Source organism: Neofelis nebulosa, chromosome 4, assembly GCF_028018385.1.
Source record: "Neofelis nebulosa isolate mNeoNeb1 chromosome 4, mNeoNeb1.pri, whole genome shotgun sequence".
Classification (NCBI taxonomy): domain Eukaryota; kingdom Metazoa; phylum Chordata; class Mammalia; order Carnivora; family Felidae; genus Neofelis; species Neofelis nebulosa.
Window position 1 is genome coordinate 134136196 of NC_080785.1, and position 24804 is coordinate 134160999.

Below are 24804 nucleotides of genomic sequence, written 5' to 3' on the forward strand. Positions count from 1 at the left end.
TGTGTGTGTATGTGTGTATTGATATGTGTGTATTTGCACTTGTGTGTATTTGACATACAGTATTGTTAGAGTTTTAGTTTCACACCATAGTGATTTGATATTTTTATACATGATGTAATGATCCCCATGACAAGTTGTTACCATCTGTCATCATACAAAAATTATTCTAGGATTACTGCCTATATTCCCCATGATGTGTATTACTTTCCTGTGACTCATATATTAGTTCTTAATCCCCTTCACCTATTTATGTCACCTGCCCTCTAATACCTTCCACCTTGAGTAACCTGTAGTTTATTTGATGTTTCCATGAGTCTGTTTCTGGTTTGTTTATCTATTTTGTTTTTTACATTCCACAGGTGAATGGAATCATACAGTATTTGTCTTTCTGTGTCTGACTTAGTGCATTTAGCATAATACCCTCAGAAGCCCATGTATATTGTCCAAATGACAAGATTTCATTTTTTCTGGCTCAGTAGTATTCCCTGCATGTTGCTGTGTCTGTGTGTTCACATCTTTATTCATTTATTGATGGATACTTAGTTTGTTTCCATATCTTGACTATTTTAAATAAATGCTGCAGCGAACAAAAGGGTACATATATCTTTTTGATTTAAGTGTGTTTGTATTATTTGGATAAATATCCAGAAATGGAATAGCTGGGTCATATGTTAGTTGTATTCTTAATTTTTTGAGAAATTTGCACACTGTTTTAGATAGTGACTATGCCAGTTTACAATGTGACCAACAGTGTGTGAAGGTTTTTTTTCCATATCCTTGCCTTGTTAAACTCGTTATTCCTTGTCTTTTTGATAAGAGCTACCCGGACAGGTATAAGGTGTTACCTTACTCTGTTTTCGTTTGCATTTACCTAATAATTAGTGATGTTGAGCATCTTTTCATGTGTCTGTTGGCAATCTGTATATCTTCTTTGAAGACATGTATACTCCGATCCTCTGCCCGTTTTTTAAGTGTTTTTATTTTTGTTGTTGTTGAGCCCTAGGAGCTCTTTATATATTTTGCATATTTGCACCTGATCACGTAGACAGTTTGCAAATATCTTTGCACATTCCTTTAGATTGCCTTAACATTTAATGATGGTCTACTCTGCTATGCAGAAGCTGTTTATCTGATGTGGTCTCATTTGTTTATTTTCTCCTTGCCTTTGGAGTCACAAAGATGTTGCTGAGACTGATGAATTTACTGCCCATTTTTTCTTACAAGAATTTTATGGTTTCGAGTCTTCCATTCAAGTCCATCTATTTTAAATTAATTTTGTATATGATGTAAATACGGTCTACTTTCATTCTTGCATTTGTGTCAGTTTTTCCAACACCATTTATTGAACCGACTTTTCTTCCTTGTATGTTCTTGGCTCCTTCTTATAGATTGTCCCTATATATGTTTGTGTTTTTATTGGCTTTCAGTTCTGTTCTGTTGATCATTTGTTTCTGTTGCCAATACCATACTGCTTTGGTTAGTATAGCTTTGTAGTGTAGTTTAAAATCAGGGAGCCTGATACCTCCAGTTTTGGTCTTCTTTCTCCAGGTTGCTTTGGCTGCTTGAGGTCTTTGGTAGTTCCATACAAATTTTAGGATAATTTGTTCTGCTTCTGTGAAAAATGCCATTGTCTCCTTGGTTAAATTTGTTCTTAGGAATTATACTCTTTTTTGATACAATTGTAAATGGTATTGTTTTCTTAATTTCTTTCTGCTAGTTTGTTTTTTAGTGGATAGGAATGCCCAAATTTCTGTATATTGATTTTGTATCTTGTGAATTCAATGAATTCATTTACCCCAGTAGTTTTTTGGTGTTTTCTAAATATAGTATGTCATTTGCAAATGGTAAGTTTTCTTTTTTCCTTTCTGATTTGGATGCTTCTTATTTATTTTTCTTGCCTAATCACTGTAGCTAGAATTTACAGTACTGGGTTGAATAAAAGTGGAAAAGTAGGCATCCTTGTCTTCTGGATTTTTGAGGAAAGGCTTTCATCTTTTCATCCTTGAGTTGAGGTTAGCTGTAGGATTATTATATATGGCTTTTATTATGTTGATGTATATCCCCTCTAAGCCCATTTGGTTGAGACTTTATATCATAAACGGATGTTGAATTTTGTTAAGTGCTTTTCTGTATTTTGGGAGATGATTGTATAGTTTTATCTTTCATTTTATTAATGTGATATATTATGTAGATTGATTTGCAGATGTTGAACCTTCCCTGCTTTCTGGAATAAATCCCACTTGATTGTTATGTATGATACTTTTAATGTATTGTTGAATTAAGCATTCTAGTAATTTGGTGAGAATTTTTGCATCCATATACATCAAGAATATTGGCCTGTAATTTTTGTGAGTGTGGTATCCTTGTTTGGTTTTGGTATCATGGTATTGCTGGCCTCATAAAATGTGTTTGGAAGTTTTACCCACTGTTAGTTTTTGGAAGAGTTTGAGATGGATAGGTATTAATTCTTTTTTGGATGGATGGTAGAATTTACCATTGAAGACATCTAGTCCTGGTCTGTTGTTGGTTGGGAGGTATTTGATTAGTATTTTAATATCCTTACTAGTAAATGGTCCTTTCAGATTTTCTGTTTGTTCCTGAATCAGTCTTGGAAGATTGTATGTTTCTTGGAATTTATCCATTCCTTCTTGGTTATCCAGTTTGAAGGCATATAATTGTTTGTAGTAGTCTCTTGATACTTTTATTTCTATGCTATCAGTTATAACTTTGCCTCTTTCATTTCAAATTTTATTTATTCGAGTCCTCTTATTTATTTATTTATTTATTTATTTATTTATTTAGGTTAGTTTGTCTATGTTTTGTCAATGAACCAGCTTAGTTTCACTGATCTTTTAAATTATCTTTTTAATAGTTTCAAACAGAGAGGGAGGCAAATCATGAGACTTAAATACAGAGAACAAACTGAGGGTTGATGGGAGGTGTGGCGGGGGGGGGATGGGTGATGGGGATTGAGGAGGGCAAATGGTGGGAGAGCACTGGGTGTTGTATGTAAGTGATGAATCATGGGAATTTACTCCCAAAGCCAAGAGCACACTATACCCTGTATGTTAGCTAACTTGACAATAATTTATTTTTTTTAATATAATTTATCTTTTTAGTCTCAATTTCATTTCTCTTCACTTTGATCTTTATTATTTCCATCCCTCTACTAATTTGGGGCTTTACCTATTCTTTTTTGTCTAGGTCCTTTATATATAAAGGGAGATTTTTTAATTTCATATTTCTCTTATTTCTTAAGGTAGGCCTGCATTGCTATGAACTTCCCTCTTAGAAACCACTTTTGCTGCATCCTGTAGATTTTGTTTTATCATATTTTTGTTTTCAGTTGTCTCTAGGTATTTTTTTAATTTATTTTTTGTCCAAAGACCCACTGATTTTTCAGCAGCATGTTGTTTAATCTCCATGTTTTGGTGTTTTTTCCAGTTTTCTTTTTGTATTTAATTTCTAGTTTCATACCATTGTGGTTAAATAAGATGCTTGATATTATTTCAGTTTTCTTGAATTATTGAGACTTATTCTGTGGCCTAAAATGGAATGTATCTTGGAGAATGTTCCATGGGCACTTGAGTAGAATGTGTATTCTGCTGCTTTTCTATGGATGATTCTGTATATATCTGCTAAGTCCATCTGTTCTGATGTGTCATTTAAGGCTAATGTTTCCCTCCTGATTTTTTGTCTGGATGATCTGTGCATTGATGTGAGGTGTTCACATTCTCAACTATTATTGTATTACTGCCTATTTTTTCTCTTTATGCATGTTAATATTTGCTGTAATATTTTGGTCCTCCTATGTTAGGTGGGTGGGTCTGGCCCCTGGTCCAGGGTTGGGGTTCATCAGCAACTGCTTCTGTGCATTTGTGGGCAGAGTTCTCAGTGGTACTACCCACTGGTGCTAGCAGGTTAGGGGGAGAATTCTAAAATGACACCCGTTCGGTGCCAGTATTAATAAGGTAGACTGAGATCACAAAAATGGCTCCCACCAGTGTCTTATTTTCTGTGGAGAGTCTCTGCTGTCTGCTGCCTTTGTAACAGACACTGTACAATTGGTAAGTGGATCTCTGTTGTCTAGGGTGTATGTGCTTTTCAGATTGGTATTATTGAGCTGGTTTCTAGGTCAAGTGATTGTGCACATGAGCCCCTTTACACAGTGTTTCCAGTCCCCACAGTTTGATAGTTCTCCTGAGCATAATCCTCATCAGTTTTCAAAGCCTGGTATTTGGGGGCTTGTCTATCCTGTGCAGGGTTGGTGTCTGATGTGGAGATCGAATCCCTTGCTTCTCAAGGAAAAGTTCTGTACCGTTGTAATGTCTTCTGGTTGTGAGGCACTGGGGCTGGGATGATTTTTTTCCTGGTGAGTTCATGTCTCTGCCTCTTCCTGTCTCAATGCTGTCCTTTTACCCTTTGTTGTGGACGTTCTCTAAAGTGATTTTTCAGGTCCCTTTTAGAGGGAATTATTCCATACGTAGTTGTAGATTTGCTGAGTCTGTGAGAGGAGGTGAGTTCAAGATCTTGCTCTGTTACCATCTTGAACCCACCTCTTTGACCTTATGCATTCACTTTTGGTTCTTTTAAGGCCACTGGCTATTTTTTCTTTTCTTCCAAACTCAACGCATAAATAATTATTTTTTTTCCCTCTGGCTACAATTACTCTTTTGGAGATTTTATCCAGTGTGCCATGACTTTAAATACCATCCTATATTCCAGTGGTAAGTAACTGTCCATCTGAAAACCAGACTTCTCTCTTGAATTCCAGACTCAAATGTCTTACTGCCTATTTGACCTTCCTCAGTTAAATATCTAATTGGCATTTAAAACTTAATAACCAAGCTCCTAGTTTTTCACTCATTTATTTAAGGGACAACCCACTATTCTTATTGTTCAGGTCTATAATTTTGGAGTCAGCATTGACTCCTCTCTTCCTCTCACATCTTAAATTTAAGCCATCAACAAATCCTGTCCCTTCTACTTTCGAAATAAATCCAGAACCTGACATTTTCTTATCATTTCCACTGCTATGATGGTCCAAGCTATTATCACCTCTCCTTGGATTACTATGGGCAGGTGCTATGTCCCTGCTTTCATCCTTACTCTTCTGCTCATAGTAGATCTTTACAAAATATATGTCTGATCAGGTCATTCTAAGTTCATAATCTCCAGCGACTTCCCACCCCATTATAAGTAGAAGCCCAAGCCCCTAGTGACCCATGAGGCCCTCTATAATCTGCCCATTCACCCTCCATTATTTCTCTGGCATCTACTATTAATTTTTCCTTCTCTCACATAGCTCTAGCTTTAAGGGCCTCTTTCCCTCTGATATCTTCAGGACTTACTCTCTTACTGCTTTAATTTCTCGCTCAAATGTTAGTTTCTGAGGCCCTCCCCATTTTTTTTTTTTTTTAAATTTTTTTTTTTTTTCAACATTTTTTAATTTATTTTTGGGACAGAGAGAGACAGAGCATGAACGGGGGAGGGGCAGAGAGAGAGGGAGACACAGAATCAGAAACAGGCTCCAGGCTCCGAGCCATCATCCCAGAGCCTGACGCGGGGCTCGAACTCACGGACCGCGAGATCGTGACCTGGCTGAAGTTGGACGCCTAACCGACTGCGCCACCCAGGCGCCCCAAGCCCTCCCCATTTTAAATTGTATCTTTCCTGCTTTGTGTTTCTTTCATTACTAAAATATGAAAAGTCCTTGAGGAAGAGGATATTTGGGGGCCTGTTTTGTTCAGCATTGTTTGCATATGCCAGCACGGAGTAAATGCTCAACAAATATTTATTGAATAAATGTGTCAACAAAAACAAGTCATTTATTCAACATCCATGGTTTTTCAAGTAGTTCACTATGTTCATTAAGCAGTTTAAGATTTATAACCATCATGTGATGTAGATAATAAATTCCTTGTGTCTGAGAAAATGAGAGTGAGAGCCTCCTTGGAATTACCCAAGTCTGCAAGGTAGCATCCTAGCTCAGCAATTCTGACTGCAAGGCCATGGCTCCCTCTGTCGTTACCAGAAGCTAAGGAGAAGGCCATTTCCTCCTTGGGAGGCTTGTGAGATATTTTCTTCAGGTCTCTCTACTTGTTAAGACCACAGGCCATGTGGCTTCTTTATTGTTCTATGGTCATTGCCAGCAGGGGGCCTCATGCCTAGTGTGAGCTCAGAAGATACTTGTCTCCACAAGTAAGTTACCAAACTTGCCCAGCTAGTCCCATGGCTACCATTGTTTTACATCGGTACTATGACATATCCCTTTGTGACTGAAAGCCAAGCTGGGGCAGGCACAGGGGGAGAAAGTTGAGAAATGTAGGAGATGCCTCGTCGTCTGCTTTCTTTTCATGAATTCTTTTCAGCATTCTCTTTCCTCTGTCGTGCTTTCGTGGAGAGAAAGGATGAGAATGCCACAGAGAAAACCACACTCAAATAAATGCCTTCTAAGAAGATCACTGGAGTGTGAGGCTTCCTTTTAAGGGTGCATGTTCTTGTGCTAGGCAGGAGAAGGAAGGGGGAAAAGGGATTTGAACAAAAGGAAAAGGATCCAAGGGAAATAATAGCAGGAAGCACATCACTCTCATCTGATGCCTCCTGTGTCTCTGTTGGCTTTCAAATAGTTTCAGTGAAAGAACTTCTGTTGCAAATGAAGTTTTGTAGTTGCTCTCCTGAACAGTGGAAGGGCTTTCACTGCATTGAGACAAATGAACATTTCCTTTGTTGTTTGCAACGTCTCTAAAAAGCATAGTTCATAAGGGAAAAAAGATAAGCATTTAAACAGTTTACTCTCCAGATAAGTTTAATCCATCTTCTCTAGCAATTGCGTAGTAGTAAATTAATGTTTTAAGAATGATCATAGTACTTTAGATGATGTCCACATTAACTTCAGGTGAATGAAGAATTGCGTATCTTAGATTTTAGAGTCTTGCTAATATCTTAAGTCACCTTTTATTTTCCCCCCAAAAAAGAAAGTATGCCTACCCCACCTGGTTGCAAGGTCAGAAGTGTGGAAAGGCATCAAGGAACAGTGTCAATTTTCCACATTTAGAAGATATGTCTTCAAGAGCACTGAGAACAGTGTCTAGTCTGTAGCATATTGTATCCAAGTGTTGGTTAAATAAATAGAAATAAATATCTTCCCTTCTACCTACCCAGACAAAACTGGCAGGGAAATGGCCTAGCAGCTCACAGGGATTAAGAGACAGCATCAAGAGGATAGAGTTTTGTTTTTTCTTCAGCCAGTTTTTCTTCAGAGAACAGCTCTACTCCTGGATAACTTAGTCTTACCTGTCCTAGTTCATACCTTGAAACAGTAAGGTAAATCCCATATGAAAAGTTTCAGCTGCAACCTCTCTTATGTATACATATTTACTTTAGTTTTCAAGATGGATCCCCAACCAAAATGTTTCCTGTTGCTTAAGAGGGAGATGTATCTTTAAGTGAATTTATTGGTAGTGGCCACTCGTTGGTACCAATCTTATTGTGCAAGGCATCCCTCCTGTACTTTTCTAGAAAAGTGAGTTTACCATGAAAATTTCTTGTCTGTTTTAAAAGCTTTCATTTTTCCCCCCAAGTAACAGGACTACACTACATAGTTGTGTGATGTTTATGGTGGCTTATTTTATATAACTACTTGACTGGGCCATGGGGTGCCCAGGTACTTGGTCACACTTTATTTTGTGTGTTTTTTGAGGGTGTTTTGGAGGAGTTTTGCATTCAAATTGATAGATTGAGTAAAGATTTCCCTCCTTAATGTGGGTGGGCCTTATCCAATCAGTTGAAGGCCTAAGTAGAACAAAAAGGCTGATTTTCCCCTGAGTAAGAGGGAATTATTCCTGACTGTGGATTGGGACATTAATCTTTTCCTGCCATTGCAAGCTGAAACATCAGCTCTTGCTGAGTTTTGAGCCTTCCATTCGTTGAGCTGGAATGCCAACATGGGTTCTCCTGGGTCTCATCAAGCCCTTGGACTCAGACTTGAACTGAACTTTTGGCTCCCGGGAATCTCCATCTTAGTGCCTTTACCCTAAAGATCTTAGGAATTTTCAGCTTCCATAAGCATGTGAGCCAGTTTCTTAGAGGCCTGGCTAATACAAGATGAACTGCTCAAGCAAGTATGATCTGTGGTTTTTGTGCATTGCAGCTCACAATGGATTCCTGTCTTCTGCTCTCGTTCCTTAAGCACTTTTAAGAACTCGTTTCTGAAGACTTATCGCCTCCACCAGAAACTGTAGGTTATAAAGAAATGAGGGCTATTCTCACTCAAAGACCGCAGTCCAGTGTTATCAGTACACAGACGACTAGACCTAGTGACTGTATAGAGTCCCACAGACACCGTCCTCATGGAGGAAAGATGTTTTCGGTGGGAGACTGAGCCATTTCTTGTGATTGGCTGAGGTGGAGATGCCGTTTAATAGTAGTTACTACAGCTACTACCTTTCCCCCGCACACTTTGACAGTCCAGACACTGCCTGGGTTTATGTCTCTCTATTTTTCAATTTCTAGTTGTGTGACCTTGGGCAAATTAATGTTTGTACATTCTGTTAAACGTGCAAAAGGAATGAAAATAGTACCCACATCATAGCATTTTTGTAAGATTACATAGGAAAGTATTTCTAAAGAATTTAAAACAGTGCCTGCAAACTACCCTATTTTATCAAATCTAAGACCATCGATTGTGAGACAGACTGCTGTTTTGTGTATTTCTCAGAAAGAAAAGCATTGCCAATTACAGTGATAAGATGCTATCAGTTGTGATAGCTCCTGAAATGTTAAAGATGAGAAAAATATGTATCTTAAAAATCAATGAAGTACAATAGTCAGTGGTCTGTATAAGTGAATAAAATCCTAGACCAGCAAGCTGATTATTCAGAGACAAGTTTGTGAAAAGGAAAAAAAAAATCCGTTTGTATTCGTGGATGGCTATCTAACTAGCAGCAAAATTCTAAGCAACTATAATATTAGTAAATGTCCAAATCACTTCTCAACTATTTTAAGTTGCTAAAACACATTTCCTTTATTTTCTTAAGGAGGTTAAGTGCTATCTTCATGACTCTCTAGGGTCATTTAAAATCTAATTACTGTGGGGCGCCTGGGTGGCTCAGTCAGTTAAGCCTCTGACTCTTGATAGCAGCTCAGATCATGCTCTCACGGTTTGTGAGATCGAACCCTGCATGGGACTCTGCACTGACAGAGTGGAGCCTGCTTGGGATTGTCTCTCTTCCCTTCCCCTGCTCATGCTCACTCTCACTCTCTCTCTCTCTTAAAATAAATAAATAAACTTTAAAAAAATCTAATTAATGCATGATGGCTGTTTTATAGATGGAATATTTGTGTCCCCCCCCCCCACCCAATTCATATGTCGAAGCGCTAATGCTCAAATGTGACTATATTTGGAGACAGAGTCTATCAGGAGGTAATAAAGGTTAAGTGAGGTCATAAGGGAGAGTTGGTGTTTTCATGGGAAGGAAAAAAAAAAAAAGGAAGAGACAGCCGAGCACTGTCTTTGCCGCATGAGTGCGTAGTAAGAAGGCAGCTGGTTGCCGGAAGCCAGGAAGAAAGCTCTCACCAGGAACTGAATTGGCCAGCATCTTGATCTGTTACTTAAGCCACCCAGCCTGTGGTACTTTGTTGTGGCAGCTGAGCAAATGGCAACAGTGGCCAACAGGGAGGGGAAGACACTGTTGGAGGACTGAGGATAAATTCACCTTGGCCCCCCCAACTACATGGCTAGCCATTCATGGAATGTTTGACCTGACTGTGTTTGCTTGCAGTTGGAAACCAGAGACAGGATCTCCTCATGAACTCTTCAAAGTCCTTACTTTTCTGCTTACTCAGCACTAAATTCCCATGCTACTTTCCTCACATTGTAATTACGATTTACTTTTACTTAATTTTTACAGTTTGTGTATAACTACCTATGGGAAATCTGCATTCTTGTTGTATACGTTTAATTAGGTTTATAGTTGTAATCACTTGATGTTTTCTTCTGTAGTAGATTGAAAACTCTCTCTCATGATGGTGGTTTGATTCTCTGGGAACTGGTTCTGCTTTTATGTGTTTTACAAATGAAACTTTGCCTTAGTATTTGTTCTTGCCAGTAATTTTGAAGTTTGCTTCCACCGACAGTTAGCACAGTATGCAGAGGAAGGGTGAGAAACTTGTCAGAATAATATAGAGGTTGTTTTGTGGAAGGGCTAACTTGATCGATTAAAAACATTGCCTAATTCAGATTTTTTAAACTAGTTTTGTGATTTGAAGGCCATGTACCAAACAACAGAAACCAAGCAGAGCATTAGCCCCTGACAGTCTTTGGGGAAACCTGTTTTAATGAGTAGATGAGATTGCTTGTAATTCACGGAACAATTTATATGTAAATAGTACGTGTGAAAATTGAGAGTGCTCAAGGGGGCTTGAAAAGGTTGTCTTTTATTAATAATTTCTAAACATTGCCTCCACAATCTTGCTTACATTGTTTTTATCAGAGCAGAGGTAAGTCTATCTAATCCTGGTATAGCCAGAATTAGTGTATTAGTTATCTATTGCTCTGTAACAAATTAGCCTAAACCCTAGAAGCATAAAACAACCCACAAATATTATTTCATACAGTCTCTTCTCTTATCATCAGAAATGTGGGTGTGACTTCACTGGGTGGTCCGGCTTCAGGGTTGTCTGATTGCAGTTAGCTGTCAGCTGGGGTTGGAATCTTTGAAGACTTGACCAGGGCCATAGGAACCATTGCGGGACAGTCTACAAAATAACTGGCATGTATTCTTTAAAAATGTCAAGGTTAGGAAAGATAAAGGCTGAAAAGTATTAGCTGATTAAAGAAGGCTAAAGAAATGTGAGAACGAAATACATCATAGGTCCCTGGGTTGGATCCTGAACAAGGGGAATAATGGCTATAAAGGACATTATTAGGACATCTGGAAAACCTGTAGATTATATAATAGCATTATGTAATAGCATTGTATCAGCGTCAAATGTCCTGATTTTGATAATTATGTAAGAGAATGTCTCTGTTCTTAGAAAACACACTCTCAGGTGTTATTTAAGGGTAAAGGGGTATCGTATCTGCAACTGACTCTCAAATGGTTCAGAAAGATACATGAAAGAGAGGCAATGCCAAGGCAAATAGGGTTGCATGTTAACAATGGTGAACCTACACATAAGGTCTTATATTATTCTGCTATTGCTGCTGTGACCAGCGACCACAAGTTTAGGGGCTTATTTCTGTAGGACAGAAGTTTGGCACACTAGCTGGTTCCTCTGCTCAGAGTCTGACCTCTGGGTTAAAATCAAAGTATCAGCAAGACCACTTTACTTACGGAGGCTCTGGGGAAGAATCTGCTTCCACATGTATTCAGTTTGTTGTCCGAACTCAGTTCCTTGTGGTTGTAGGACTGAAGTCACCATTTCCTTGCCTTTTGACCCCTCTGTCTTTAAGCCAGCAGTGGTGATTTGAGTGTTTCTGTTTTCAATCTGACTTCCCCTTCTGCTTCATTTGTCTGCTTTCGTGGGCTCACGTGATCACATCAGCCCTATCTGGACAATCCAGGATAATTTCCTTCTCTTAAGACCAACCAGTTAGTGATTTAAAAAAAAAATTTAGGGGCGCCTGGGTGGCTCAGTCTGTTAAGTGTCTGACTTTGGCTCAGGTCATGATCTCACCACTGGTGAGTTCGAGCCCCACATTGGGCTCTGTGCTGAGAGCCTGGAGCTCAGAGCCTGGAGCCTGCTTTGGATTTTGTGTCTCCCTCTCTGTCTGCCCCTCTCCTGCTCATGCTCATGCTCATGCTCTGTCTCTCAGAAATAAATGTTAAAATTTTTTTTTTTTAATTTTTAAATGTTTATTTTTGAGGGGGAGAGGGGAGAGAGCGCACATGTGCAAGTGGGAGAAGAGCAGAGAGAGGGAGAGACAGAATCCCAAGCAGGTTCTGAGTCATTGGTGCAGAGCCCAATGGGAGGCTTGAACACACTGACCGGGATCATGATCTGAGCCAAGTTCAAGAGTTGGACACTTAACAGACTGCACCACCCAGGTGCCGCTAACCAGTTAGTGATTTAAATTATATCTGCAAAATCTCTTTTGCCATGTAAATAGCATAATTTAGCTGTGGCTGTGATACTAGGAGTTGAAGGTCCTGGGGGCTGAATTTCTGACTACCACAGGTTCATAGGAGTTGTTTTTTTTTTTTTTTTTTGCATTATTCATACCACCTTTGTATATATTTGAAATTATATGAAAGGGAAAAGTTATAAAGATTCCTAAGCATAGAACAGGAAGTTAGAAAATGTAGTCATGGCATCATTCGTCTATGTGGTAGCTTCATTTTTTCCTCACAGCGCCGGGTTTGTTTTTCTCCCCCTTTATCCATCAGGTCACCACCAAATCAAGCAAGGGACCTGTGAGGTGGTCGCTGTGCACAGGTGCTGTAATAAGAACCGCATAGAAGAGCGATCGCAAACAGTCAAGTGTTCCTGCTTCCCAGGACAGGTTGCTGGCACAACTCGGGCTCAGCCTTCTTGTGTTGAAGGTAAGACCTTTCTGGTCCATTTTCTCCAATCCTGCAAAAAGTGCCTAAAACTACCAAGAACCTCCTTGCTTTACAGTCGTTGCAACTCAAGGAATATGAGGCTGATTCTAGGTTAGTGCTGCGCTGAAAATGAACATAATTGTAACTCCACAAATTGCTTGGTGGATAAGGGAAGTTAATTAATGATATTTCCCAAGAGGTACTAGTGGGGAATTCTGTTACTGGACAATCAGGGAGATAGGCTTTGATTTTTTTTTTTTTTTTTCCAACTGTCTATCCAAATCGTGTGCATCAAAGCAGTTGCTTTCTGGAGCACCTGGGTGGCTCATTTGGTTGACCGTCTGACTTAAGCTCAGGTCATGACCTCATGGTTTGTGAGTTCGAGCCCCATGTCAGGCTCTGTGCTGACAGCTCAGAGCCTGGAGCCTGCTTCGGATTCTGTGTCTCCATCTCTGCCCCTCCCCTGCTCATGCCTCTCTCTCTATCTCTTTCTCTCACAAGTAAATAAACATTAAAAAAATATATATTAAAAAAAAAAAGCAGTTGCTTCCCTAGACACAATTTTCTCCCTGATCTCAAGCTGTCAATTCCAAAGCAATTAGAACCCTGATTTTCTCAACTCATATTTAATGTTACAGACTTACATTCTCTTTATATCTAGTTTACTATTTTAACAAACATTTATGAAACATCTTCTTTGGAACAACTTCCTTGAGAAAAGTTTGGAATCACATGTCATTTATTGTCTCCAAATCCCCTAGCAGAGTGCTGTGCCAATGAATATTTTTAAAAAATGAATGAATGTTGATAGAGGCCTGGGATTGATTCCTTTTGATGCCTCTGGCCCTTCTAGCAGACAGCTTGTTAGAAACAAGTATCATTCCCCAGGGGAATGGATACATGCGGTTAAGCCTTGTAGCACTTGATCTATAGTGGCAAGAAAACTCCCTGAAAGTGAATGCTTCTACTCTTACTTGATGCGTGTCTAAAGGTCAGCCATTAAAATGCACATATGCATTCTTTACTCCAGAATCACACAATCAAGAATAATAATTGACTTTCCCATATCCCACCTCCCCTACCAAACACAGGTACACATTTATGGTCTGTATGGTCACTAGAGTTGGGTATCAGCATGATCTCAGCGACCATTAAATCTGGAAAGTGAATATGGCCAACTTACCGTCTGCAATTCTTCATAGAAACCCTGGGGCCAAATGTGTTGCTGAATTCAGATTTTTTAAAGGCAGCATAGTACATACAGCATCTGTTACCTAACGAACCTACTGTCTTTTCCAGTTGTACCCCATATTCACAGATGCTAGTATTTCTACAGTGCAGTATATAGAATATTCTTTCGGAACAGGATAGGGCAAGATGACCAACCTCCTGTTAATTCAAATCAGGTTTTGTTGCCATTGTACAGAACTCCTGTCCATTTTCAGAGCTTTTTGGATTTGGGGATAACAGATAAAGGATTGTAATCTATAAAAGAAGATGGTTAGCATTAAAACAAGAGACACTTAAAAGAAATTTGCAAAGTTCCTCTCTCTCCAGACGGGACAGCTGAACATATTTATTTTCTCCATCAATTGAATCCAAACCATACCTGTTTTGTCTCCAATTCTCTGTGCTGCTGTCACCTCCACAGTGTAGGAGCCCAGATTACATTTTGACAAGCTTACTACTCCTATCTCCCATTTTCCGCCCTGCAGTCAGAAGATCCTTCTGCAAAAACAGAACTTATCATGTCAGTCCTATGTTTAAAGCCACATTTGCGTGACCTCCCAGTATCTTTAAAATAAAATCCAAATTCTTTACCCTGGCTTTTGAAGCCTGGCGTAGTCTGGCTCTGTCTCCCTCCTCTCTTTCAACTATACTACCCACATCCAAGTGGGGTCCTTTATGTTCCCTTTTTATTTTTGAGGGGGTGGGTGGGGAAGGGACAGGGAGAGAGGAGGACAGAGGATCCGAAGTGGGCTCTGTGCTGACAGCAGAGAGCCTGATATAGGGCTCAAACTCACAAACTCTGAGATCATGAACTGAACCAAAGTTAGATGCTTAACCAACTGTGCCCCTAGGTGCCTTACTTTATGTTCCCTTTTATCCTGCACTTGTACCTGTATCCTTGGCTTGGATCATTGCCTTCTTCCCCACAACACACATTCTGTCTACTTAATTCCTCCTTTTCTTCCATATCTCCTGTATGCTCTGGTGTCTCCCTGTATATCCAGTTCATGACATGTATCCCGTTATGTTTTCAGATCCGAATGTGTGCGTTCCCATTAATCTCTAGGTTGCTTGAAGATGGGAGCTGTCTCTCTTTCTTCTTTCTACCCACTCTCGCGTTGGCTGGTGCATGGATGATTTGGGCACAATGGAGAACATAATCATTTTCAGTAATCATAGATTGTTTTCAAATGATTGAAAACTGTGTGGTTTTCACACACTTTACTGTGTGGATTTTAAACTTCAAGAATTTTGAATTATAGCGTAAACTCTATTCTATCCAGCATAGAATCTTTAGATATAAGAAGTCTTCTACATTTCTCTCAAAGCATCAGGATCTGGAAAATACAGTTAGGGTGGCAATCATATTTAATGTCTTTCCCTTGCTAAAGAAAATATTAATACCTTATTCTGCAGTAGCTTATTTTACTTTTTATATACATTTATTATTTGGGCCAAATCCCTGTTGGCCACCACTGTAAGAATAACTGCATTTATCTGTTTGGTTAATACATTTTTTTTTTGGCCTGTTTGTGTATTTGAGATAGTTCTCCAGAAAAAGTGGTATATTGCAGTATGAATGCATGTTTTACCCAAATGGTATCATATTGTGTGTGTGTGTGTGTGTGTGTGTGTGTGTGTGTGTGTGTGTTTTAATTTACATCCAAGTTAGCATATAGTGCAACAGTGATTTCAGGAGTAGATTCCTTAATGCCCCTTACCCATTTAGCCCATCCCCCCTCCTGCAACCCCTCCAGCAACCCTCTGTTTGTTCTCCATATTTAAGAGTCTCATATGTTTTGTCCCCCTCCCTGTTTTTGTATTATTTTTGCTTCCCTTCCATTAGGTTCATCTCTTTTTTATCTTAAAGTCCTCGTATGAGTGAAGTCCTATGATACTTGTGTTTCTATGACTAATTTTGCTTAGCATAATACCCTCTAGTTGCATCCACATAGCTGCAAACAGCAAGATTTCATTCTTTTTGATTGCCGAGTAATACTCCAGTGTTTGTGTGTGTGTGTGTGTATGTGTATGTGTGTGTGTGTGTGTCACACACACACACACACACACATACACACACACACACACACACACACACACCACATCTTCTTTATCCATTCATCCATCGATGGACATTGGGCTCTTTCCATACTTTGGCTGTTGTTGATAGTGCTGCTATAAATATTGGGGTGCATGTGCCCCTTTGAAATATCATACCCGTATCCCTTGGATAAATACCTAGTAGTCCAGTTGCTGGGTTGGAGGGTAGTTCTATTTTTAATTTTTTGAGTAAGTTCCATAGTTTTTTCTAGAGGGGCTGCACCAGCTTGCATTGCCACCAAAAATGCAAAAGCGATCCTCTTTCTCTGCATCCTCGCCAACATCTGTCATTGCCTGAGTTGTTAATGTTAGCCACTCTGACGGTGTGAGGTGGTATCTCATTGTGGTTTTGATTTGTATTTCCTTGTTGATGCTGAGCATTTTTTCATGTGTTAGTTGGCCATCTGGATGTCTTCTTTGCAGAAGTGTCTTTTCATGTCATTTGCCCATTTCTTCACTGGATGATTTGTTTTTTGGGGTGTTGAGTTTGATAAGTTCTTTATACATTTTGGATACTAACCCTTTATCTGATAATGTCATTTGAAAATATCTTGTCCCATTCCATCAGTTGCCTTTTAGTTTTGCTGATTGTTTCCTTCGCTGTGCAGAAGCTTTATTTTGATGAGGTCCGAATAGTTCATTTTTGCTTTTGTTTCCCTTGCCTCCAGAGACGTGTTGAGTAAAAAGTTGCTGCAGTCAAGGTCAAAGAGGTTTTTCCCTGCTTTCTCCTCGAGGATTGTGATGGCTTCCTGTCTCATATTTAGGTCTTTCATCGATTTTGAGTTTATTCTTGTTTATGGTGTAAGAAAGTGTTCCAGGTTCATTCTTCTGCATGTCACTGTCCAGTTTTCCCAGCACCACTTGCTGAAGAGACTGTCTTTATTCCATTGGATATTCTTTCCTACTTTGTCAGATTAGTTGGCTATGCATTTGTGGGTCCCTTTCTGGGTTCTCTATTCTGTTCAACTGATCTGAGTGTCTTTTATTGTGCCAGTACCATACTGTCTTGATGGTCTTGATGATTACAGCTTTGTAATACGGTTTGAAGTCTGGGATTGTCATGCCTCCAGCTTTGGTTTTCTTTTTCAGGATTGCTTTGGCTATTTGGGGTCTTTTCTGGTTCCATACAAATTTTAGGATTGTGTTTCTAGCTCTGTGAAGAATGTTGGTGGTATTTTGATAGTATTGCATTGAATATGTATATTGCTTTGGGTAGTATTGACATTTTAACAATATTTGTTCTTCTTATTCAGGAGCATTGAATATTTTTCTGCTTTCTTCTGTCTTCTTCAATTTCTTTCATAAGCTTTCTATAGTTTTCAGTGTATAGATTTTTCACCTCTTTGGTTAGGTTTATTCCTAGGCATTTTATGGGTTTTTGTGCAATTGTAAACGGGATTGATTCCTTGATTTCTCTTTTTGTTGCTTCATTATTGGTATATAGAAATGCGTCTGATTTCTGTGCATTGATTTTATATCCTGTGACTTTGCCGAATTCATGAATCAATTCTAGCAGTTTTTTTGGTGGAATAGTTTGGGTTTTCCATACAGAATATCATATGTCATCTGAGAAGAGTGAAAATTTGACCTCCTCTTGGCCGATTTGGATGCCTTTTATTTCTTTGTGTTGTCTGATTGCTGACACTAAGATTTCCAGTACTATGTTGAATAACAGTGGCGAGAGTGGACATCCCTGTCTTGTTCCTGACCTTGGAGGGGAAAGCTCTCAGCTTTTCCCCATTGAGGATAATATTAGCATTGGATCTTTCGTAGATGGTTTTTATGATCTTGAGGTATGATTCTTCTATCCCTACTTTCTTGAGGGTTTTTATCAAGAAAGGATGCTGTATTTTGTCAAATGCTTTCTTTGCATCGATTGAGAAGATAATGTGGTTCTTGTCCTTTCTTTTATTGATGTGATGAATCACATTGATTGTTTTGCAAGTATTGAACCAGCCTTGGATCCCAGGTAAAAATCCCACTTGGTCATGGTGAATAATTTTTTAACGTATTGTTGGATCCGATTGGCTAATATCTTGTTGAGCATTTTTGCATCCATGTTCATCAGGGAAATTGGTATATAGTTCTCCTTTTTTAGTGGGGTCTTTGTATGGTCTTGGAATCAAGGTAATGCTGGCTTCATAGAAAGAGTTTGGATGTTTTCCTTCCATTTCTATTTTTTCAGAACAGCTTCAAAAGAGCTTCTTAACAGCTTCTTTAAATGTTTGGTAGAATTCCCCTGGAAAGGCATCTTGGCCCTGGACTCTTGTTTTTTGGGAGATTTTTGATTGCTGATTCAATTTCTTTACTGGTTATGGGTTTGTTCAAATTTTCTATTTCTTCCTGTTTCATTTTTGGTAGTTTATATGTTTCTAGAAATTTGTCCATTTCTTCCAGATTGCCTATTTTACTGGCATATAATTGCTGATAATATTCTCTTATTATTATTTGTATTTCTGCTGTGTTGGTTGTGATCTCTCCTCTTTCATTCTTGATTTTATTTATTTGGTTCCTTTCCTCTTTATTTTTGATCAAACTGGCAAGTGGTTTATCAATTTTGTTAATTCTTTCAAAGAATTGGCTTCTGGTTTCATTGATCTGTTCTACTGTTTTTTTGGGGGAGGGGTTTGTTAGCTTTGATTTCTGCTCTAATCTTTACTATTTCCTGTCTTCTGCTGGTTTGGGGTTTTATTTGCTGTTTATTTCCCAACTCTTTAAGATGTAAGATTAGGTTGTGTATCTGAGACATTTCTTTGTTCTTCAGGAAGGCCTGGATCGCTATATATTTTCCTTTTATCACCACCTTTGCTGCATCCCAGAGGTTTTGGGCTGTGGTGTTATCATTTTCATTGCCTTCCATGTACTTTTTAATTTCCTCTTTAACTTCGTGGTTAGCCCATTCATTCTTCAGTAGGATGGTCTTTAGTCTCCAAGTATTTGTTATATTTCCATATTTTTTCTTGTGGTTGATTTTGAGTTTCATAGCGTTGTGGTCTGAAAATATGCATGGGATAATCTTGATCTTTTTGTACTTGTTGAGGGCTGATGTGTGTCCCAGTGTGATCTATTCTGGAGAACGTTCCATGTGCACTGATGAAGAATGTATATTCTGCTGCTTTAGGATGAAGTGTTCTGAATATATCTGTTAAGTCCATCTGGTCCAGTGTGTCATTCAAATCCATTGTTTCCTTGTTGATTTTCTGTTTAGATGATCTGTCCAGTGTTGTAAGTGGGGTGTTGAAGTCCCCTACTATTATGGTATTATTGCCAATGAGTTTCTTTATGTTCATGATTAATTGATTTATATATTTGGATGCTCTCACGTTGGAGGCATAAATTTTTACAATTGTTAGATCTTCTTGATGGACAGACCCCTTAATTGTGATATAATGCCCTTCTTCATCTATTGTTGCAGCCTTTATTTTAAGATCTGGATTGTCTGATATAAGTATGGCTACTCCAGCTTTCTTTTGTCAACTATTAGCATGGTAGATGGTTCTCCATCCCCTTACTTGCAATCTGAAGGTGTCTTTAGGTCCCAAGTGGGTCTCTTGTAAACAGCATATAGATAGATCTTGTGTTCTCATCCATTCTGTTACCATATGTCTTTTGATTGGAGTGTTTAGTCCATTGACATTTATAGTGAGTACTGAAAGATATGAATTTATTGCCATCATGTTGCCTGCAGAGCTGGAGTTTCTGGTGGTCCTTTCTAGTTTTTGTTGCTTTTGGTCTTTTTTTTTTCCTCCCATCTTTTCTTTCCTCAGAGAGTCCCCCTTAAATTTCTTTCAGGGCTGGTTTAGTAGTCACGAACTCCTTTAATTTTTGTCTGGGGAACTTTTAATCTCACCTTCTACTTTGAATGACAGTCTTGCGGGATAAAACATTCTTGGCTGCATATTTTCCCGATACAGCACATTAAATATATCCTGCCACTCCTTTCTGGCCTGCCAAGTTTTTGTGGATAGGTCTGCTTCAAACCTGATCTGTCTTCCCTTGTGAGTTAAGGACTTTTTTCCCTTGCTGCTTTCGTGATTCTTTCCTTGCCTGAGTATTTTGTGAATTTGACTATGATATGTCTTGTTGATGGTCAGTTTTTGTTGAATCTGTGTCTTTTTGATGTCTGTGTCTTTCCCCAGGTTAGGAAAGTTTTCTGCTGTGATTTGGTCACAATACCCTTCTACCCCTTTTTCTCTGTCTTCATCTTCTGGGACCCCTATGATTCTGATGTTGCTCCTTTTAAATGAGTCATTGGTTTCCCTAATTCTTAAACCGTCTCTTTTGCTACTTTCCCTCTTTTTTTTTTTTCTGCTTCATTATTCTCCATAAGTTTGTCCTCTGTATTGCTGATTCGCCACTCTGCCTCATCCATTCTTGCTGCCATGGCATCCCTTTGAGATTGCAGCTCAGTTATAGCTTTTATTAATTCATCTGGACTAGCTTTTACTTCTTTTATCTCCACAGAAAGGGATTCTAATATATTTTCAAACCTAGTTAGTAGTCTTAATATCGTGATTCAGAATTCAGAATTCAAGATATTGCTTGTATCTGTGTTAAGTCCCAGTCTGTCATTTCTTCCTGCTGTTTCTTTTGTGGTGAATTCCTTTGTTTTGTCATTTTGAAAGAAGAAACGGAATTAATAAGGTAAAAAAATTGAAATTTAAAAATTAAAAACAACACACACAGATCAAATAAATTATGCCAGATCCTAGGTGTGTTTTGGTGTGGGTGTTGAAAGGAGCTTAATAGGTTAGAGAAAAAAGAGATAAGAAAGGAAAAAAAAAAAAGGAAAACGTTTAAAATTTTGAAAAAAAAAATGAATACAGTGAAATAGAATAAAATGAAATGATGGAAGTAAAATATAATTTGAAAAATTTACAAAAAAGTAAAATATATAGTGGAAAAAATTAAAAATATTTTTAATAAAAATACAAAATAAAAATATTTTATTTCTCTGTATTCAAGAAAAAGAAAAAAAATTGAATAGATGGATCAGTGTACAGACTGAAATACGATTGTAATTACACAGGTTTCCCCTAGAAGTCAAACTATGAAGCACTTTATAGTGCATAAATTAAGCAGGCAGAGAGATTTGTGGTGTTCCTGAAGAGTGAGGATGGCCCAGTTGGCCAGGGCTTAGTGTAATGGCTCCATTCTCCACTAGATGGCGCTGCTTAGCTCATGGGGTGTATTGTGGTGGTGCTTGTAGGGCTGTATGCGCATGTGCAGGAGGGGTGAAAAGGGTGTCACCTGGATCAGAACTCTGTTCTGCCTGATCAGCAATCGCACACCCATCCTTTGTCTCTGGCTTCCATCCACTCCCCACTTTTACGTTGTCCGTGACCAAGCTGTTAGGCTGCCAGGCGGTACCTACCTCCTGAGTTGTATCTCAGATGCAGCTTTGTTTCCCAACCCTTCACTTCTGAGAAACTGCAGTTTGACCCACTCAGACCTTCTGGGGGAGGGTCTCACTGAGCAACGGCCAGGTGCCAGCCACACTACATGACGTGCTGCTGCCGATGCCCAGAGACTGTGGCTGGGTGCCAGCCCACCCCAGAAAAAATTCACGCAATTGTGTAGCAGTGTTTCAGGGATTATGGAAAATCACAACACACATCTGGCGCCAGGATTCACCCTTAATGTCCTTGTTCCAGCACCAGCGAATGTGGTTGTTCTTCGGGGTCTGCTGGGACCTTTGCCTGTGGAGTAGCTGCACAGCCTCTACCAAATGTCCTCCCAGCAGGGGAACCACCTTTCCCTCCTTGGCCCAAGGACCCCTCAGACCTCACTCTCTGCCCCTGGGGATTTGCCCTTCCCACCAGAGTCCTGCTAGGTATAGAGCTGCAGAGTTTCAGACTCTGCACTCCCCTTGTTTATAGAGTCGTAATAGAATTTAAACCCTCTCCTTTCTCCCTTTTTTGTTCAGTCCCTGTGGCTGTTTCCACTTTTCCACTTTCCACTTTCTCTCCAGACGCTTTTCCTGTACTCTCCCCACCCACCTCTGTCCTCTCTCTGCAAGCAAAAGCAGCTCCCTGCCCTCTGTGGCTTCTCTCTCCCCCAGTTCACCTCTCTGTGCCGTATACCTGCTGAGTTCTGTGGTTCAGGTTGTGCATATTGTGTTAATCTTCAAATCAGTTTTCTAGGTGTGCAAGGTGGTTTAGTGTTGATCTGGCTGTATTTCATGGATGAGAGATGCAAAAAAAAAACAAACCCAAAAACAAAAAAAAAAAACCTTCCATGCTGTTCTGCCATCTTGGTCCCTCCACCAATATTGTGTACTTCTTAATCCAACCTGTTATCATTATTATGTTGATGAGATCTTTGTGTGCTGGTACCTATTGACCTGTTTTTTTGTTTTGTTGTTTTGTTTTGTTTTGCCTTTTTTCTTTTTTTTTTACTCGCTTGATTAGCATTTCATTGAATGGCTGGGTAATAATTTGTTTAGCTGTTCATCTACTGCAGGACATTTTAGTTGTGTCTGTGTCAAGACAAAGAGACTTATATGCTAATTAAATGATTTCCTTAGTGTCATACGATGAGTAAGTAATAGAGATCAATTATTTGGTATCTGAGCAGAGTTGGTTCAGTAGAACATTCTGTGATGATGTATATATTCTTTCTATATATCTCAGCTAGATGTGTTGATGCACGTATGTCCACTAACATTGGTAACCACTAACCACATGTGGCTATTGAGCATTTGAGATGTTACTGGTATGGATTTAAATTTAAATTGGAACTTGTAACTAGAAGCTTCTCTATTGAACATTGCAGGATTAGCTGTATGTACATATGTAGCTCATGAATACAACATTTGTATCCAGAGAATAACCAAATTCTGAAGGGTAGGATTATGATTGTGTATTAATATTTGTGTCCCCTGCACCTAGCCTAGCCTGGCAAACAGTCAGTGTTCAATAAATGTTTATTGGATCAAAGTCACAGAGGAGATGTTGGAAGTCGTAGTTTAGGCTCTAGTTAGAATATGTGTCTGTTTTCATATCCCCCTGATCTTCTATTCATTATTTGAATGCTTCCATTAGGGCTTTTAGCTTTATCCCATAATAATCTTTATCCCACAATAATTATGCAGGATCATGCTGCTAGTTGGTTTGTGGAAGACCTAGTCTCTGCTGATCCGTCCCTCTTTTCATATTTGTCAATAAGAATGTGGAGAGGATCTAAAATATAAAATTCACTTGAATTTACATTTAAATTAAAACAAAAGCGAGAAGACATTGGAGCAGGGCCTTAATTAATGTTGACATAGAAAGTGGAATCTCCTTACGCATTTCTGTTAATCTAGAGCACAGATACTTACCTTGTGTTTCCATTGCTTTTCCATAAAATCATAGCTTTTATTAGTTAAAAAGGGAGAAAAATTAGCTGTTGTTTTTCCTCCAATAAGTCCTTTTTTTTCTTAGTTATAATTAACTTATAAAATCCTGCATTGTTGAAATGTGTCTGTCCCACACATTGGGGATTTGGGCAGAGGGGTGGGAAATTACTTGATTATAGCCAAGGCTACTTGGTTCCTACAGCAAACAACTATGTGGTTGGTGAGCATGTTTCCATTTGAATCTTCAACTGCCAAATATACGAAGCTGTTTAATGATGGGAACTGTATTCTTCACATTTATCAAAATACCACTGTACAGAGATAATGCTGAATGCTTTATGATAAAACGGGATAAATGTGTACTATGGTGAAGCATCATTTATTTTGTCAGAGTGAATGCTTTCTAAACATTGGGTTTAAAAAAGACTAATAAAAGCTGAGAAATGGGAGGCAGCTATTTTTTTTCTTCTTCTGATGCCCCAGTTTGTTTTCTGAGATGTCACAGATTACTTAGTTAAGGCCTAGAATTCCTGTTCATATTGTAGACAACTTGCATGGCTTTATGGACTGTGTGATAAGTTACAGAGTCTGTCTTCAAGATGTGATTTCACAAGGTTTTGTGACTGGCTGTGTTCCATGATGCCACCTAAAAGACAAAGTGGGTTTCTGAGTTTTTCCCAGTGGCGGTAGGGTGAATGACAACAAGGTGTACTTTACAGAAGCACTGGGGGAGGTTGGAAGGATGTGCACCCTGCATACATTGGTTCATTGTATTTTAACTTAGCACATTGCGCCTGGCATGTCCTAGGTGCTGGGGAATAGCATGTTAATGGGACCCTGGCCCTGCTTTCAAGGAGCTCAGTTTATGGGGAAAGAGAGACAAAAACTCTAGGAAATAAGGTACTTGAAGAGTAAGCAGATGTGGGGTCAGGGATGACATCCAGTGAGAAGCACTGGGTCTGATTTCACCAGGCAGGAGGGGAACTAAGTGGTGTAGCAGGGTAAAGCATGTCAGGATGAGCAGCGTGACCCTGGGAACTAGAAGTAGCTCGTTTGGGCTCTGAGGTGGTCATAGTTGAGGCTGGAGATGCAGGCAGAGCCTTTGCTATTAGAGACCTGCCGTCAACTCAAATTTTAGGATTTAATTCCTGCCTTTGGCGAATTTATATTCAAGGAGCAAGGTTGATCTCAAATACCCTAAAATTCCTGAAAAGGAACGATGTGATCTCTGAATTTGACGGGTCAGATAGGTTGTCAGCATAGGTTTCAGGGTGAGCCCTGGAGTAGCCAGGATTTGTGTGTGGGAGAGAGAGCAGTGAGAGTGAGCCAGAGAAACAGATTCAGAGAGAGATGATGCAGATTTTCGTCTTGGGGGATTGGCCACAGTGGAGGCAGGAGGGAAGATAAGGAGTAGAGGTGGCATTGTATTTACCATGTATTGGGATTATTTTCACCAGCCAAAGCTTTAATGAAGTCTCATGAACTAGCTCAGCTTCTCATCATGGGCTGAGTACATCTCCGTAACCAGAGTTAAAAATTTTTTTTTTCATGTTTATTATTTTGCAAGAGAGAGAAACCGTGCAAGTTGGT

The 24804-nt window shown here is 39.1% G+C and overlaps 1 protein-coding gene across 4 annotated transcripts in view; it reads left to right on the forward strand.

Moving 5' to 3' along the window:
• TAFA4 (TAFA chemokine like family member 4) overlaps positions 1–24804 on the forward strand; it is a 174539-nt gene that overhangs the window by 135067 nt on the left and 14668 nt on the right. For 3 of the 4 annotated variants that reach the window (XM_058726231.1, XM_058726228.1, XM_058726229.1), the window contains exon 4: positions 12390–12545. In XM_058726231.1, the coding sequence (XP_058582214.1) occupies positions 12390–12545 (156 nt within the window). Of the gene's footprint in view, positions 1–9502; positions 9878–12389; positions 12546–24804 lie in introns of those variants that run through there. The other variant, XM_058726230.1, reaches the window with a different exon arrangement.